Source organism: Lissotriton vulgaris, chromosome 6 (assembly GCF_964263255.1).
Source record: "Lissotriton vulgaris chromosome 6, aLisVul1.2, whole genome shotgun sequence".
Lineage (NCBI taxonomy): Eukaryota > Metazoa > Chordata > Amphibia > Caudata > Salamandridae > Lissotriton > Lissotriton vulgaris.
In genome coordinates this window covers 1,751,959,840-1,751,978,732 of record NC_141694.1, presented here as the reverse complement: position 1 = coordinate 1,751,978,732, position 18,893 = coordinate 1,751,959,840, and the positions used below count along the sequence as shown (strand labels likewise).

General features: G+C 42.4%; 1 protein-coding gene across 2 annotated transcripts in view; it reads right to left on the bottom strand.

Moving 5' to 3' along the window:
- Positions 1-18,893, bottom strand: part of LOC147709416 (xanthine dehydrogenase/oxidase-like) — a 736,168-nt gene that overhangs the window by 503,051 nt on the left and 214,224 nt on the right. For both annotated transcript variants that reach the window (XR_015296692.1, XM_086927985.1), the window contains exon 12: positions 18,265-18,358. Coding sequence is in view for 1 of the 2 variants with exons in the window: in XM_086927985.1 (XP_086784111.1) it covers positions 18,265-18,358 (94 nt within the window). In the remaining variant the exon portion in view is untranslated. The remainder of the gene's footprint in view (positions 1-18,264; positions 18,359-18,893) is intronic.

Below are 18,893 nucleotides of genomic sequence, written 5' to 3'. Positions count from 1 at the left end.
CCGTGCGAGAAGGCACAAACAAATGCTAGTTATCATATTATATAACTTATATAATATGATAACTAGCATTTGTTCTGCCTTCTCGCACGGCGAGAAAGCAGGGGGGGCGGCGCCCAAACGCCCCCATGTAAGAACCGCCACTGAATGCTTGAGAGTTTCTGCCTCGGTAAGCTGCAGTCTTTATTGCAAAACATTTCTCTGACGAGAAATGCATACAAACAGCTAATGGTGTTTTCTGTTTATTTAGATAAGCACCGTGCCAAACGTTCCCTTCTTTGATAGGGGTCCCGTGAGTAAGCACAACTTTTCATCTCTTCAAATTATCATTTTCGGTAAAGTCCAGTTTAGTATTTTTCGTTTTTGCACATTAGTGTTCCTTATGGTCCAATTAAAAAACCCCTTTTTTCATTTATTTTCCAAGACGTGTCTAGTAACCAAAAAATCCGGCAGCTACCTCTCACATGGCCTCCTCCACCTGAACTTGATTAGGTGAGATTCTCTCCTACTACCGGCAGTGCACAAAGAATCTAGAATGTTTTCTATTTTTTAACACTTTTTCATCTCCCCCTTATAGGTCCACCATCATTTTAACTGTGTCAACCTATCCCACCCCTGAGACTATTTCTTTCTTAAGTACAGAAGGTGAGTAATAGATCGCCTGTCCACTCATCCATTGGCTGATTTGCTTCATATCTAGTAACATCATAGACCAGTTAGTTAAGATCCCCATGTCTTCCTTGAACACTAGACTAGTGACAAGTCTGTAGAGACCTGGGTGGTAACTGAGTGAGGTGACTGATAGTGATCGTGTTATTAACACTAACCATGCCTGTCTGAGCATTTTCTAATTTTTGTTCCCCCCTCCCCTTTTCTCTTTTTTCACTTCTGCAGAGAATTCTAAAGGCCCTGAAGAGAATCCCTACAAGTCATTGGGATTCGAAACGCGTAGGCCCAAGCCACATTCCTGTCTGCTCTAGTGATAAGCGTAAATGTCAGGATAATTGTTGCTTATCACTAATCCCTGTACATTATCCTTTCTCTAAACATTTAGAAAGTATTCTCATACTTGACTATAGGAATGTACGGTATAATCGATCATACACCAAATGAAAATATTGTTTAAGTGTTTTTGCAGACTGTGGTTATTCTTGTCTTATGTTTGATATTATATTGTAAATATTGTATGTTTTGGTAAATTTTGTAGCTTTCTTATCTAGTGCACCCCTTCTCCCCACGAATGCTTGCATGTTGTATGATTGTGATATGATTGATATGACGAATGATACCCCCCTATTGTGACTTTTTTGATAAATATGTTGTACATGTTTGTGTTTTGAATATGAAAAAAAGTATCTTTTGATAAAATCAAAAATAAGAATAAAAAGCTATCAACTAGCCCCCAGTCTTGAATATTTTCTCAAGTACTGTGTCCGAATTCATGTTACTGCGGTATTATCAGTACTGGCAATCTCTTTTTGTTATGTTGTATGACGGCTCAGCCATACTGATTAGAGCCAACCCCTAGTTGTTTATTGGTTATACCATCAGGCCCACAAGAAGCAATCTACGGACGATTTGGAATTTACCACAGCTGAAGAGAGACATTTCAAATGTGGCACATGTGTCTGTTGTGTTTGGAGTATTAACTTTCAGATTTTTACAGTTTAATCATTTGTGGACTTGGAGACCACATGTCCCAGAATTCCTTGGTGCACTACAAAGGATGAGGCTTGACTGTATAGATAGGTGGAGTCCGAATTCAGACGTATGGCCACTGACTACCTTTGAACAGGGAGTGATCCGCAACATGATGCTGGGCATGGCTACGAAGAACTCAATTAAAGTAGTTTTTTTGCTGATCCAAGAGGAGAACCATTGTCAGCGGGGCAGTCCTAGTATCTACTCTAACTGCCTACGCGTTTAGTCTTAATAGCGTGGTACCCAACTGAAAGTATTTGAGTGTTTTAAAAAAAACACGGGTCTGTCGTTGCTACGGTTCCTTAAGTGGTTTGCTTATATCGCCCCACACTGCCTTTGCTCCAGGCATGAGCTAGCAGTTGCATGAATTGTTCAAAATAGTGGCTTAAATCAATGTCCCTCTCCACTTTCATCCCAATGCCATTCAAGCCGCATATGTTACCGCTCGCACACTGCTATGTCGAGTAGAAGTTTGTACGAACATTAAATAACCAGTGTTTAATTCACTTATTTGTTTGTAGATTGTTCTTTTGTCGTCTTTAACGGGTCGGCATTGAATTGGACGATCGCTTTGCACAGGAGGGTTGTCAGTCCCTATTGTCTGTGAGAATATACTCGTAGGGGTCTGGTTTTGAAAGTGGTTGCTATAGGTGGTACTTGTGAAGGTGGTATAAAAAGCTTCTTTTTGATATATAATTTATCCTTTTCATTTCAGAAACCAAGTCTTCGTTAGCACAGTGGTGCTAATAATCTCAATCATATGAGGTAATGGTGTTTTTGATGATGTGCCTAGTTGAACCCCCATTTTATTAAGCATTATAAAGTTGATGTATGGAATTTTCTGTGTTTTGTTGTAGAGTGGATATCAGTTCTATGTCCTGAGGAGAACCCCTGAAAAAGACGATGTAGTGGGATCGAAACGCATTGACCATCACTCGTGCACTTACTATGTTTTGAAAAAAATGTTTTTCATTTGAGAAAGGAGTAATACTGTGTACTAGGGAACTATTATGCGTGTTTTACTTTTACATAAATTAGTAACCTTGCTTCAGAAGTAATGTTTTTCCGGAGGTGCACTGTCCATTGATAACAGAGCAACAAGAATTCATTTAAACTATTGTGTTTATGATTATATTTGTTAATCACTCTATGCTCCTGGTCTGAACTTCAATTTTTTAACGGTAGTTCTTGTAATGTTAGTTCCGTTTTGTATTATTTTTCAACTTTGCTTGTGATTTTCGTTTTGCATCCACTGTTGTAGTCTGATTTTTGTTTGCTGGTAGGTGGGCAAAGTAATATATTGTGTGTGATTCAATTTTGTATTTGTTTCTTTGCATACAACATTTAAGAATAGCATGTTGTATGACTTTTTTATATTAAAAAAATTGAAAATATATGGGACCGCCTTTATTGGTTACAGAGGCCACAAATGAATCTAACTCTAAAGGAACAGTCAGTTTTGGCATAGTTGGTGTTGGTTACTTTTCTGCCTGACTGACTTTAATGACCCCAACCCCTTTGTTTGGTTTAACATTATCTGTAATAGGGCACACTGTCCTCGTTTGCACCGCAAGCACCTAGTAAAAGGTGAACTGCTGTGTAAACAGAGACTTTGCACCCTTTACATAATGCTGCATTCATTGATGCCAAGACAGGATCAGTAATGGTTGTGACCTTGTTTCTGCACATCCGTCGAACACTCGCTGGTACAAGTCCTGACTACTATTTGAATTAATACAACCACCTATTTATCAGTTGACCTCATCACAGGTACACAACGTTTTGCAACTGACAATTCAACAATAACTACTTCTCTTGATAAGCTGCTTCTGACAAATACAAGCCGTGCAAAGGTCTGGAAGATGAAAAATGTGTTGGTTGTATTGTAATTAAAGAAGTCTTCTAGTGTATCTACATCTGGTCGCTGGATCATATATTGTACTGTACGAAGTCTTTCACTGTATCTACATCTGGCTGTAGTATTATATTGCTAGTTTTGTCTACATATGACCGTTACCATATATATTTTTACATCCTAGACGGTCATTTGTACAATTTAAAACGTGATCTCTTGAAGACCAGACTAAAACGAAAATGTGACCCCCTCTAATATTTGTGGATTGCTGATCACATACTTATACTACTGTTTTGGATTCTAACTTTCTTGGTGTGCTCCTGGTCCCCTTCTTATAATGTGCCCCCATAAAGGAACATGCCATAGAATCCGATCAATGGAAAATGGGAGGGTGAGAGGTTAGGAAAATAATTAACCAATGCCCTAGCCTCTTGATCTGGTTGAAAGTTCCGTAACTCCACTGATTATTTTGTGTGCATTTAGAAGTTTAGTAGTATAATTTGAAACTATAATTTGAAAATAGCAAAAAAGGCAGCAGAGCACTGCACAGGGCCAAAGGAAGCCTCATGTATTTATATGCATCTGCTATTACAGGGAAACCTCCTTTACTTTGCGGTGATTACACCGCAATGCATTGGGAAGGCAGCCGTAACAACATACAATCGCCCAGCACTGATAATAGCCTATTCCCTTGGCGCTATGTGACAACTCTCTGTACTTCTAGCCAGGGTGGAATATTCCAGAGTTCAGAAACTTTATCCAGCCTCCCAAAATGTTTACATTGCCCCAGTACCAGAAACAATAAACGCGCATATATATATTTTTATTTTACAAGCCTAATTGTCCACACCAGCACCTCTTGTTTGAAAGATATGTCAATATATCTCGCAAGTTCATTTGGCGCCACACAGGAAATAAGCGCATTAATTAAATGGCGCCACACAGGAAATAAACTCATTAATCAAATATCTGCGAGCCCTATTAACACGCCTAATAAAGACATAACACAAAACTGTCATGTCAAAGCTGGTTTCAAAGTTCCCACTTTTCCTCCGCAAAAGGAGTGCCCTAAAATGCCAAGCAGAGACTAACCTTAATTCAGAGCACCTCTCTCTTCTGGCTGTGGCCGCCGTGCCGCATTGTTTATGTAGCACCTGGAGGCTGGCACAGGTGGCCGTGTAGTGTAGTTCCTATTTTCCGAATAGGCTCTGCGCATTGGAATAACATAAACAGCAGTGTAGACGTAGGACTGAGGTCATCTAGGTCTCTACTGACTATATTAAACTTAATTTAGGTTTGCGCCAGCTAGCTCAGAGGTCACTGGAAACTTTCTTGAATGAATAGGGAGGGATGAACTTCCCTGGCTCAGACAAGAAGGGATTCAGTTTCCGACAACCGCATAAACATGACAACTTTGCTCCCTCAGAATAAGAGTGTATCTCTAGAGTCGTGTGAAAACAATAGGCAGCTATTTCACTCAGTAAGCAGTGCATACTTAGTTTCACCAGAGTGCACAGAAATATAGAGATGGGCGTTTTCAATAAAAGGTGTTATTTTTTGAGCAATCTTCTTTCTCATGCAAGAGAAATGAATTGCCACAATTGTAATACTTATCATAAAGTAAAGTGCGTACAGTAAAAGTAGTATTATGAAATAATACTGTAAAAGCATTGATATGGTTTCTTAGCCATATGATACTTTAAAATGGATAAAATATATACATACACAAATACATTGACTAACGTACTCAACTGGTGCTTCTAACTAAGCCTACCCCGGTGTACTTGACCTAAGCCTAATACTTGGGAAGGGATGAGTAAGTAGCAGTTTAAGTTAAGTTGGTTAAGATAGTTTTGCCAAGAATCTGCATCAAGAATTCTCTTAAGGGTTTAGTCAGCTCCGTACCTTGGTAATAGAATGTGGGAGGTCTGGTATCTCTTTCCTCAGGACTCGATCTCCCAGTCACCCGCAAGAGTAGGCTGGAAACACCGGAGCTGGATTTTCTTGGCTGGAGAAAAAGACAGCATCTCCCTCAGTGCGTCAAACGGGAGGGGCGGCTTCCGTGGGCTCTTGCATCAGCTGGGCTCTCGGGCAAGTAGATGGTTGCTCTGCTCCAAACCACTGTGTGTTAGCTTAAGGCAACTGTTGGTATTTTATACCTGGAAGGTGCCGGGTTTGACGTAAGGTTGGACATAAGACATCACTAAGAACTAACAGTTCTTTCTGGACTCCAGGAGTTCTTGTTCAAATCAAAACAAAAGCAGGGGGGATTTTCCCGAGCTGCTGGAGGCTTGGTTTGTTTAAAGAACGCATTGTGCTTTCTAGGAGTCGATGGGAGTAGCCGTGCTGTGCTTTGGACTGCATGGTCTATTACTGAATATGGATGTGATTCTTATGCCTCTATCAGGATATTACTGATTATAACCTCACAAGGGCATAAATAGGGAATATCGAATTAGGGTCCTAGATATAAACACGACAGCCGCAGGCGCTGAGATCTCTCTCTTTTGCCAGGACCCGGACCAGGGTGCTGGTTTTGCGGCTGCCGGAAGCGGCTCTCTTGCGCGGAAAGGGAGTGCGTTTGACATGCAGCGCAGGTTGGATGGGTTGTCGCGCAGTAAAGGCAGCTGTGTCACACACAGTGCACAAACACGGCTGCATAGCATCCGCCTTGAAGAGGAGCCTTGTGGGGTGTGGGAGCTGCAGCGGCGGTGCCGACCTGGCTGTGGTGAAAACAGGCATTATTCGACTGCCAGTTGGTTTGTCAGCCAAAATATGACAAGAAACGCGATGAAAGACAAGCGAAGGCTGCGGCCGAAAAAGTTAAAGAGTCCGCGTGCATGTAGAGCGTTTGACTTGCAGGAGTGAGCAGTGGCATGTGCGATAATTGCTAACAGATGGTGCCGCTGCTCGCTCCCACAAGGCAAACACTCTGGATGCACGAATACTCATTGGAAACAGTGAAAAACATGCACAAGTTTCCAAGAACGTACAGAGCGATTCTGAGAGGTCATCTCTTAAGTTGCGCTTGCGTGCTGTGTAGGCGAGCCCTAAAAATGCTCACTCCTCCCCTTCACAAACTGAGTCAACTATTTTTACACCGCACATGTGTACAGCATCCATTACATGTATCTTTAATATACAGTGGACGTCTGGGTAGCACAAAAGAAAGACGCAGCATTAAGCTGCTGATCACAGCCGGGCTCCTTCAATACAATGGAAAGGTGAGTTAGTCCAGCATTATTTCGAGCCTATATGTGCACTGCACACAGGCGGTCATAGACTGCCCCAGAATGCTCTTTACACCGGTCATATTGAATCTTGCAAAGATCTACTGTGCCAGAGAGGAAAGTATTGGCTCGGGGAGGAGGATCCAGGGCAGATACAGTGCAAATAAGATGTACAACAATCGAAGCAGGAGCACTAGCTCTGTCGTTCACAACACGCAGCGTGTAGACACACAGTAGTACACTCCTCAGGCATATTAGAGGCAGCAATAGGCTAAGGTCCACTGAGGCACAAAGCAGGCGGCCGTGGTGCAAGCTTCTGTCGCAAGCATGAAAGGTCGAGCCCTTTTCACCATCAGTGCAGTGTCTTTTCAAGCATAGACAGGGGCTGCACAGACAACAGCAGCAGACAGGCTGCGTTTTCTGTTCCCTCACTTAGGGAGTGGGTACATTACAACACGCAGCTGTGCGAGCTGCCCTCTCACACAATAAAGCTGCCTTCACACACAGCTGTGCGAGCTGCCCTCACACACAATAAAGCTGCCCTCACAAACAATAAAGCTGCCCTCACAAACAGTAAAGCTGCCCTCACACACAGCTGTGCAAGCTACCCTCACACACAGTAAAGCTGCAGTCACACATAGTAAATCTGCCCTCACACACAGCTATGCAAGCTGCTCTCACACACAGTAAAGCTGCCCTCATACACAGATGTGCAAGCTGCCCTCACACACAGCTGTGCAAGATGCCCTCACAGTAAAGCTGCCCTCACACAGAGCTGTGCAAGCTGCCCTTACACACAGTAAAGCTACACTCACACACAGCTGTGCAAGCTGCCCTCACACACAGTAAACCTGCAATCATACACAGTAAATCTGCCCTCACGCACAGCTGTGCAAGCTGCCCTCACACACAGTAAAGCTACAATCACGCACAGTAAATCTGCCCTCACACACAGCTAAGCAAGCTGCTCTCACACACAGTAAAGCTGCCCTCACACACAGCTGTGCAAGCTGCCATTCAACACAATAAAGATGCCCTCATACCCAGATGTGCAAGCTGCCCTCACACACAGCTGTGCAAGATGCCCTCATGCACAGTAAAGCTACACTCACACACAGCTGTGCAAACTGCCCTCACACACAGTAAACCTGCAATCACACACAGTAAATCTGCCCTCACAGACAGCTGTGCAAACCACCCTCACAGACAGTAAAGCTGCACTCACACACAACTGTGCAAGCTGCCCTAACACACAGTACAGCTGCCCTCACACACAGCTGTGTAAGCTGCCTTAACACACAGTAAAGCTGCCCTAACACATAGCTGTGCAAGCTGCCCTATCACACAGCAAAGCAGCCCTTCCACACAATAAAGCTGCCCTCACACACAGCTGTGCAAGCACTCCTTCCACACAATAAAGCTGCCATCACACACAGCTGTGAAAGCTGCCCTCACACACAGCTGCGCAAGCTGCCCTTCCATGCAAAGCTGACCTCACACACAGCTGTGCAAGCTGCCCTCTTACACAGTAAAGCTGCCCTCACGCAGAGCTGTGCAAGCTGCCCTAACACACAGTAAAGCTGTCCTCACACATAACTGTGCAAGCTGCCCTTCCACCTAATAAAGCTGCCATCGCACACTGCTGTGAAAGCTGCCCTCACACACAGTAAAGCTATCCTCACACACAGCTGCGCAAACTGCCCTTCCATACAAAGCTGCCCTCACACACAGCTGGGCACGCTGCCCTCACACACAGTAAAGCTGCACTCACACACACATGTGCAAGCTGCCCTCACACACAGTAAAGCTGCACTCACACACAGATGTGCAAGCTGCCCTCTCACAGTAAAGCTTCGCTCACACACATCCGTGCAAGCTGCACTCACACACAGTAAAGTTGCCCTCAAACACAGCTGTGCAAGCTGCCCTCTTACACAGTAAAGCTGCCCTTTCACTCAATAAAGCTGCCCTCACACACAGCTGTGCAAGCTGCCCGTACACACTAAAGCTGCCATCACACACGGCTGTGCAAGATGCCCTTCCATGCAATAAAGTTGCCCTCACACACAACTGTGCAAGCTTCCCTCACACACAGTAAAGCTGCACTCACACACAGCTGTGCAAACGGCCCTCACACAGTTAAGCTGCACTCACACACAGCTGTGTAAGCTGCTCTCGAAACAGTAAAGCTGCTCTTACACACAGTAAAGCAGCCCTCATACACAGCTGGGCAAGCTGCCCTCCCACACAGTAAAGCTGCCCTCACACACAGCTGTGCAAGGTGCCCTCACACACAGTAAAGCTGCACTCACACACAGCTGTGTAAGCTGCCCTCACACAGCTGTGTAAGCTGCCCTCACACAAAGCTGTGAAACGCTGCCCTCAGACACAGTTAAGATGTCTGCCCACACAGTAAAGCTGCCCTCACACTAAGCTTTGCAAGCAACCCTCAGACACAGTTAAGCTGTCATCCCACACAGTAAAGCTGCCCTCACACACAGCTGTGCAAGCTGCCCTCACACACAGTAAAGCTGCACTCACACGCAGCTGTGCACGCTGCCCTCTTACACAGTAAAGCTGATCTCCCACACAGTAAAGCTGCCCTCACACAGCTGTGTAAGGAGCCCTCACACAAAGCTGTGCAAGCTGGCCTCGGACACAGTTTAGCTGTCCTCCCACACAGTAAAGCTGCCCTCGCACACCAAACAAGCACAGCATGACAAAAACATTACAACCTTTCTTCCCTCACAGCTCAGAAAGCAGCTCAGTAAGTCCTTGCGACTCTCGACAGTGATAACTTCGCTCACAGACAAGAAGTAGTGCAGCTGCCGCAAAAAGAGGGCGCCCTGTCCCTGCCTCTACGTGGCAGTTTCGGATTACCAAATAGGCAAAGTAGGCATCGGTCTATGGGCCCCACTCCTTTTAGGGGCCCAACGACAGCGGATGAAAATACAATTTAAAGTATATAAACTAGACATCAAATTCACACAACAGTTTGTCTATTAAAAGCTCATCCTCTGGCAGCTGTCAGTTTGTAAAAATCCGGTGCATTGGGTATTAGGGGATAATTTTCAAGGGGGGCCCTGGACTTTTGACAGCCTAGGGGCCTCTATGGGGTTTTATCCGGCACTGCCAGTGGTCCAGGTACCCCCCCACTTTTGCTACCAGGACATTTAAGCAATGAATTAACACAATCTCTTAGCATGAAGTACACAATCTCTTGTCTTCTTCTCCAAGGTTGTGAAGCTGTAGCAGGCCAAGGCAGTGAACGTACCGTATCCATAACAGAGAATTTTTAAGGCAAGGACAAAATGGGCAATTACCTAGGGCACACAGCTCCCAAGGGGCCCCCTTGGGAAAGTGAACTTTCTCTCTATTTGACCTCCGTCTATCCTTTTCGTTATCTAAACTTCTCTGCCAAACTTTACTTCTGACTGTCTCTCGACGTGTTGCCTTAAGGATTTTTGGTATTCAAGACAAGCCATATTTCAACAAATTTAAGGTATATTTAATATTTTTGGCATCATGTGGGCTTGAATTAGCTGGAAATTGGTCATATAATTCAATGTTTTTCTGAACAGGGGCCCCCAAAGTATGTCTTTCCCAGGGGCCCTAGAATCCTTAAGATAACACTGGCCCATAATGCTGTACACCTATCATTTGTCTTAACTCCTTGGAGCCTTTGTCATCTCCCAGCTCGAAGCCCATATCAAAATCATGATTATGGTATAAAGATGGAGCCGGTGACCGTCCCAGCCAGACTGAGGACTAAGAGAAGAGGATTGCATGCTGCACAGTTTGGGTGAAAACCTTGCCTTTTCAACCTTTCAACCTTCCAAAGGTTTTGACTTAGTTAGAACACTACAGTATTCATGTCCTTGTGCCACTAGAGGAGTGGACAAAAACACAGTCAGGAAAAGGTGTGAGCGTCCTTTTTGTGCCCACTCTGCCACATCTGCCGATGTGAGCCTTCCTGGCCAGTCCCAAAGGCGTCCCAGTCACCGACTCTGGCAACGTCAGCACCGCTTGCACTGCCCTCAGGATGTACCAAGGAGCACGTGCTCTTTTCAACCACAACCTCTAAAACTAAAGCACACCCCACTTCCAGTTTAATGCTGTTAAAATTTAGTATGGAAACCCTGGGGGTCCTGTGGTAATGAAAAGTATTATGGAGACTAACTGATCATGGTATTGACAGAACTAGATGACTGTTTGATGACTCTAGTCAAGTGAACCTGAAGATTTTTCTGAGCCCCTAAGTATGCCAGTCTTGGATCACAGGTATTAACAAGCATTTGCAATGCAAAAGTCTTGCATTTACAAGAGTTTGATCTATTGGCATTATTAATGACAATGCCTTTTCTTTATGTGTTGTTTTTAATGCCAATAGCTTAAACTCTCACAAATGCAAGACCTATTGCATTGCAATGCAATAGGTCTCGCATTTCCTAGTGCCCACGTGAAGCTACCTGTATAGATATAACAATAGAATAACAGAGGGATAAAGCATTAATGCAGTGGTTATGAACATCTAAGGGCCATTCATTTCAACTCTTGGAATCAGAAACATCTTAGGGCTTTGGAGGGCTCTGGGCAGGGCATATTTGGGAGGCCCCTGCCCAGAACAACTTTAAATTGTATTACCCGTTTTATGTTGAATCACACCCACGTTGAGCCAAACAATACTTAATCCTATTTTAAACGTTATATAAACATCTAGAAGCTACAGGTACATGCCCTTCACATTTATAAGATGTTCTCTCTAAACGGTAGGTCTCTGTCTAAACACTCTGCTGAACTGAACCTATTTTTAGCAGATCAACAACCAGATGTACTATTTTTAACAGAAACCTGGCTTCACAGGGACTCTGCATCTGACGCAGTTAAAACTCTTCCTCTTGGGTGTAATATCCAGCGCAAACATCTGGCTGTGTTATTCATGGCCAAATGTGAGGAGAAGGTTATCTATGATAACAATCCATTTGTACATCAGATCCGAAAATGGTTTTGGTTTATTGATGACATCTTTTGCATTTGGAATGGACAAGATTATACCTTAAATTTGTTTACTGAATGGTCGAATGCCAGATCACTAGATATACAATTCTGTGTGTTCAGTAGTAAGTCATCTATCACATTTTTTAATGTAGTGGTCTTTGGCAATAATGGCCGGTTAAGAAATACATTGTTTACTAAATCAACGGATAGGAATAATGCCCTGCATATACTATCCATCACCACGTGATAATCTGCCATACAGCCAATTTCTCCAGATAAGTCGGAATTGCTCAGGCAAAAGTGACTACTTCTTGAATGCAGAAATTCTTATGCACAAATTAAAGGAACACGGATACCCAAAAAAATTATGAAACATGCCTGGTGGATTCCAAGAGAGCCCTTTATGGAAAAAAGACCAGCAAAAGACATTTTAGAACGCATGGTGTGCGGTTCCACATTTCGTTCATAGACTAACCAGTTCAAAAAAATCAGACAAAACTGGCATCTGATTGAACAAATTGATAAATCATTCAAGCAGCCATTGTTTGCATTAAAAAAAGAACGAGCGTTTGGAAGCCAGCTAGCTTGCGCTGTTATACTATCAGGTTTATAAACAACAAGGGGACTCAAGAATAGTCCGCCAGGGACCTTGGGAATCTATTATTTACACTACAGTGGTCCCTAGGGAAATAGGGATAGTCAAGCACAAATGAATATAGACCCAGTCAGTTCTATATTAAGTAAACTTGTCCAGCCGGACAGAGGTTTGATATTTAATGACGAAAATTATACGAAATGTACACAAAAACAAATACTTAAAGTAGGACACAAGCCTGCATCCTACTACTGAATCAAAAGACAGACATACAGGGAACATTCAAGGGAGGCTCAGGCAAAGCTCACGGTTTGTTATTGCATGAAATAAACATATATAGTAAACAAATCGCAAGAGACACCTTTACATGCTCAATGCTGGCATTGCAGACATTTTATAAAGTGTTTTATGGTGTCGACGGCGTTTCGATCCATTTGAACAATGCTTGGATCATCATCAGGACATTTAAATTAGCATGTCAGTGTATTAATGTCTTAAATTACTAGGAGAGCGGGATCCGGATTGTGTCACGTCTGTGTGGCGGAAAGTATGAAACTTCCAGAATGGCAACAGGAATAAGATGCGAGGCGCAGTGGGAGCCACCTGTGTGTGCTCCGCAGGTGCGAGGGTAATTAGATTCCATCATCTCGCAACAACGAAAGCAGATTACCCTCACACTGCCACTAGGACAACTTAATTAGGCCCTTGTGCCATGTGAACAACCCGGTATCTTGTACCCTGATCTAAGACTGATTAAGTACATTAAGTCGTAGCACACACCAATGGCTCCCACGCATCTTATTCCTGTTTCCATTCTGGAAGTTTCAAAATAATTTGTCTGTGATGTAAATCTACTGATTGAGATTCATTTTTTTCAACTTCATTAAGATGTGCTGTCCCCTCACATAATTTTCCATCACTTTCCAAGTCATGCCTTTTGTGTTTGGAGTATTAACTTTCCGATTTTTACAGTATAATCATTTGTGGACTTGAAGACCACATGTCCCAGAATTCCTTGGGGCACTACAAAGGATGAGGCTTTACGGTATAGATAGGCGGTGTCTGAATTCAGACATCCGGCCGCTGACTTCCTTTGAGCAGCGAGTGCGCTGCAATGAGATACTGTGCATGGCTACGAAGAACACAATTAAAGTACATTTTTTTGCTGATCCAAGAGGAGAACCATTGTTAGCAGGGCAGTCCTAGTATCTACTCTAACTGCCTATGGGTTTAGTCTTAATAGCATGGTACCCAATTGAAAGTATTTGAGTAATTTAAAAAAAACACTTGTCTGTCGTTGCTACAGTTCCTTAAGTGGTTTGCTTATATCGCCCCACACTGCCTTTGATCCAAGCATGAGCTAGCAGTTGCATGAATTGGTCTAAATAGTGGCTTAAATCAAGGTCCCTCTCCACTTTCATTTCAATGTCATTCAAGCCACATATGTTACGGCTTGCACACTGCTATGTCGACTAGATGTTTGTGCGAACATTAAATAGCTGATGTTTAATTCACTTATTTGGTTGTATATTGTTCTTTTGTCTTTAACGGTTCGGCATTGAATTGGATGATCGCTTTACAGAGTAGGGTTGTCAGTCCCTATTGCCTGTGAGTATACACTCGTAGAGGTCTGGTTTTGAAAGTGGTTGATATAGCTGGTACTTGTGAAGGTGGTATAGGAAGCATCTTTTTGATATCTAATTTATCCTTTTCATTTCAGAAACCAAGTCTTCGTTAGCACAGTGGTGCTAAAAATCTCAATCATATGAGGTAATGGTGTTTTTGTTGATGTATTGGATTTTTAGTGTTTTGTTGTATAGTGGATATCAGTTCTATGTCCTGAGGAAAACCCCTGAAAAGACGATGTAGTGGGTTCGAAACGTGTTTACCATCACTTGTGCACCTACTATGTTGTGAAAAAAAAAATCATTTGAGAAAGCAGTAATACTGTGTACCAGGGAACTATCAAGAGCTTTTTACTTTTACATAAATTAGTAACCTGGCTTCTGAAGTTTTTCTGGAGGTGCACTGTACATTGATAACAGAGCAACAAGAATTCATTTAAACTAATGTGTTTATGATTATATTTGTTAATCATTCTATGCTCCTGGTCCGAAGTTCTGAAAAATAAAAAGATCTTGCATTTTTGACTGTAGTTCGTGTAATGTTTTGTATCCACTGTAATATTGTGATTTTTTTTTTGCTGGTGGGTGGGCAAAATAATATTATTGTGTGTGATTCAATGTTGTATTTGTTTCTTTGCATACCACATTTATTTATAGCATTTTGTATGACTTTTTTGATATAAAAAATTGAAAATAAATGGTGACCGTCTTTATTGGTTAAAGAGGCCATGAATGAATCTAACTCTAAAGGAACAGTCAGTTTTGGCATAGTTGGTGTGGGTTATTTTTCTGCCTCACTGACTTTAATGAGCCCAACCCCTTTGTTTGTTTAACATTACCTGCATTGGGCACACTGTCCTCGTTTGCACCTCAAGCACCCAGTAAAAGGTGAACTGCAGTGTCAACAGAGACTTTACACCCTTTACGTAATGCTGCATTCATTGATGCCAAGACAGGATCAGTAATGGCTGTGACCTTGTTACTGCATGTTTGTCGAACACTCGCTGGTACAACTCCTGACTACTTTTTGAATTACGGCAACAACCTACTTATCAGTTGACCTCATCACAAGTACACAAAGTTTTGCAACTGACAATTCAACAATAGCTACTTCTCTTGATAAGCTGCTTCTGACAAATACAAGAGTTGAAAAGGTCTGGAAGACGAAAAATCTGTTGGTTGTATTGTAATTAAAGCAGTCTTCTATGTATCTACATCTGGTCGCAGGATCATATATTGTCCTGTAAGAAGTCTTTCATCATATCTACATCTGGCTGCAGTATTATATTGCTAGTTTTGTCTACATATGACTTTCGCCACATATATTTCTACTTCATCTACTGTCATTTGTACAATTTAAAACATGATCTATTGAAGACCAGAATAAAACGAACATTTGACCACCTCTAATATTGGTGGATTGCTGATCACATACTTATACTAATTTTTTGGATTTTAACTTCTTATAATGCTGCCCCATAATGGAACATGCCATAGAATCCCATCTATGGAAAATGGGAGTGTGAGAGGTTAGGAAGATAATTAACCAATGCCCTCACCACATAATCTGGTTGGAAGTACTGTAACTGCACTAAGGAAGTCAGTAGAGACAATTTGTAAGTGTTTGGTTCCTGCCAAGGCTTTGCCACATCTTTATATCCTCTTGTGTATTTGCTCAGAAAATGATTATTTTGTGTGCATTTAGTAGATGTATAATTTGAAACTAGCAAAAAAAGCAGCGGAGTATTGCACAGCGTCAAAGGAAGCCTCATGTATTTATCTGTAAATGCATCTGCCATTACCTCCAGAGTTGGCACCTTTGTTAGTCATCCGCGATCTATCTCTCGGTTCAGGAAATCCCATTTAGGAGACTGCAGTTTTTCAATTCAGGGCCATATTCTTTGCGATCAACTGCTTTTGTATCTCCATACCTTCTCTTCCATATGAGATTCTACAATAGCCTTTTCCTCCTGTTTCTTCGTATACCTTTCTAAAACGTGTTAGCATGGGATTATCTTCTCTCACCGTAGTACCAAGAAACCTTTTGGCGAGTATGTTCTCTATTATAGTCCACGACATATCGTCACAATGTACACCAGAGCGATGAGGCAAATGTCTTCATTGGACCAGTGGTAACAGAATTTGTGTTGAAAGAAATTGTCCTGAACATGGTTGCAATAGCTGAGCCCAGTGCGGATGTCCCATGATGTATTACAGACCCACTTACAAACATGTACTGCATTTAATTTCCAACTAAATGGCTACCTATTTCCTCAGATATATGCTAAAGTCTTCTATGCCTCATGCAAAGATATTCTCTGATGAAGGAATTGTTGTAAAGGACGTTTCAGAAGCAGTGCCAGGGATTTATTAGAGAAAGATTTTTTGTTGCAATTCTCTGGCCAGGGCTAGCTCAATTTTGCTACAGATGTGTTTTTAAAATTTTTATGTAAATAATCATCACACGGTTATGGCCTAGAGGAGAAAGAGTCTTCTTCAAAGACAAACACAGTCCTTTGATCCTTCTACGTAGTAATTGGATGAGTGAACATTGTAGCCCAATCAGATTCCTGTAATTCAAATAGAAGTGAGTGTAACCACAACACATACACAGCATGATGGTTGTTTCAAATGGGGATATGAGTTATTAACAGATTATGTTTTGATCTCAAGATTGTTTAGGCTAAGCCATGGATGAGAAAAAAACTCAACCTGAAAAACAAATCTTTGGTTTACTTCAACAGTGATGTTCAGGACTATAATATTTAATTTAATGCATGCAAGTCAAATGTTGACAATATCAAAATAATTGTTAAGGTCACCTCAGCTGGTAAATGAAATGGCGAGCTTCATCGTTGGCACAGCTCTCAGCGTATTCTTCTTTTTTTCATCTTTTTTTTACAGGCAGCTCTGCTGGCAACTTAGGAGGAACTAATGGCGACTCGCTTGCAGTATCTACACATTGTCCCGCATAGGAGACACAACATGCTTGGTAGGGCCATCAAAATCATGCTTGGTAGGGCCATCAAAATCAGTCTTCATCTGTACCCATTTTGCCTGTGCTGCTAACTTCAGACTATCCTTCTTCTGCCTTTGACTAGAACTTCAAGCAAGACACACAATTTACATCCCTGTGATCCAATGGCAAGCAGGAAACAAGCTGTGTAAATGTAAATGTATAGGCATTTATATAGCGCACTACTTACCCGGAGGGTCCCAAGGCGCTTCGACCGCTGCAAAACCCTTGCTGGTTTCCCTGAGAGATGGTCCCTTAATGGGTATCTCTAGGGTTAGACCAGGCATCCCCGGCGGTCTGGTGGGGCCGTTAGTGAAGATGAGGCAAGCTAATGCCCAGAGTTGCCGAGTGTGAACGCTGATCAGAGTGGGCACCGAGGCGAGAGAATTATCGAGTCCGCTGACCCTGGTCCAGAAACCTGCCGCGCCGGGAATCGAACCCTGGTCCCGGGCCGTCCTCTGCTCTCGGGTCTGCCGCCTCTAACCAGTGAGCCACACTACTTCACTGTCTTCACTTCAGTGTGTTCCAAGACACTTATGCAATATTTCAAGGGCATCCGTTTCATGTCAGTGAGAGAGAGAGCCAAATAAAAGAAAGTACAAAATATGGCATGAAGACAAGATGAAAGAATCATTTCACCTAACCACCGGAAGTTCAGATGTAATTTGAACATATTTAACGAAGGCTAACGTGTTATAGATTTGCAAACAAAACAAAGGGGGTTTCTGGGGTATATTGCCCCATCTTCATAGCTGTTTTGCACATTATTCCTCTATTTTGATCTACAAGTTGCTTCTCAAACTTCTTAAAACTACTTTAGGTTACACTGCCCAGATGCTAGACCACGCAATATGTGTAAATCACTTCCATTCTGCAAAAAATGATTGAATCTTTCTGTCAGCAGATGTTTCTTCCCTGACTAGCCATTCAATGAATAGAGAGTCAATATAACACACGTTGTAGATAGGCGTTTCATGAACAGTGATTGTTTACATATTACAGGTGCACAAGCCAAGGTGGGTAGCAACTGAACACTGAGGGTAGAAGATTAGATTGTGTTGAGAGTTAGTCGGAATGATAGAAAGGCATAGGGGGGTCGTCTGTTTCATTATCACAAAAGCTGGAGGCCATAGTATGTGCGTACACTATTAAATAGTTTGAAGTGTTTCTTTCCGCCTCCCTCTCCCTTGCTACCCAAGACAGATGGTTTAAGTGAGTTTAGTGACACTTCGATTAAGCAGGCTCACCTTTTGATATCACAGTCAGTTTGCTTCCACTTGCCATAAGCACGGGGTTCAGGTCCGATATTGGGCTTGCGGTCATTATATTCCCTCCAAGAGCCTAAGACACAGGGGGGAAAAGTTTTGAATGAATTTGAACACTAATTCAAAATGGTAGAAAGGCATGTCTTAAAACAGGCTTAATCAACTCTAAATTAAAGTGAAGTGACAGCATTATTTGTATCCAGAAAAAAGATAAACCATTAAACAAAGCATTAAGGGTTCAAGACAGTATTTTGAGAAGTAAAGTAAAATCCAGATTTATAAATTCTGCAAAATATTGTGCTTATAAGGTTTAGCCAATGAAAAGAAACACATCTCTTTACCCAATCTGGCCCCTCCACCAGCAATCAATAAAGATTCCCGAAAGACTTTTAGCTTAAAGATGTCAGGTTGGGTTTGAGCCCTAGTGAGACGAGAATAACTTAATGATACTTCGAAAGCCTAACTGTGTAAGCGATCTGTAGGTAGGTTGGCAGCAGAGTTGTAAACACCACGTTATCACCCACCTTTGCCTCACTTTAAGACCTGTAATGTGGTCCTCTTAGACACCATGCAGCAGCGCCTGACAGCTATATTATTATTAATTTATTTGG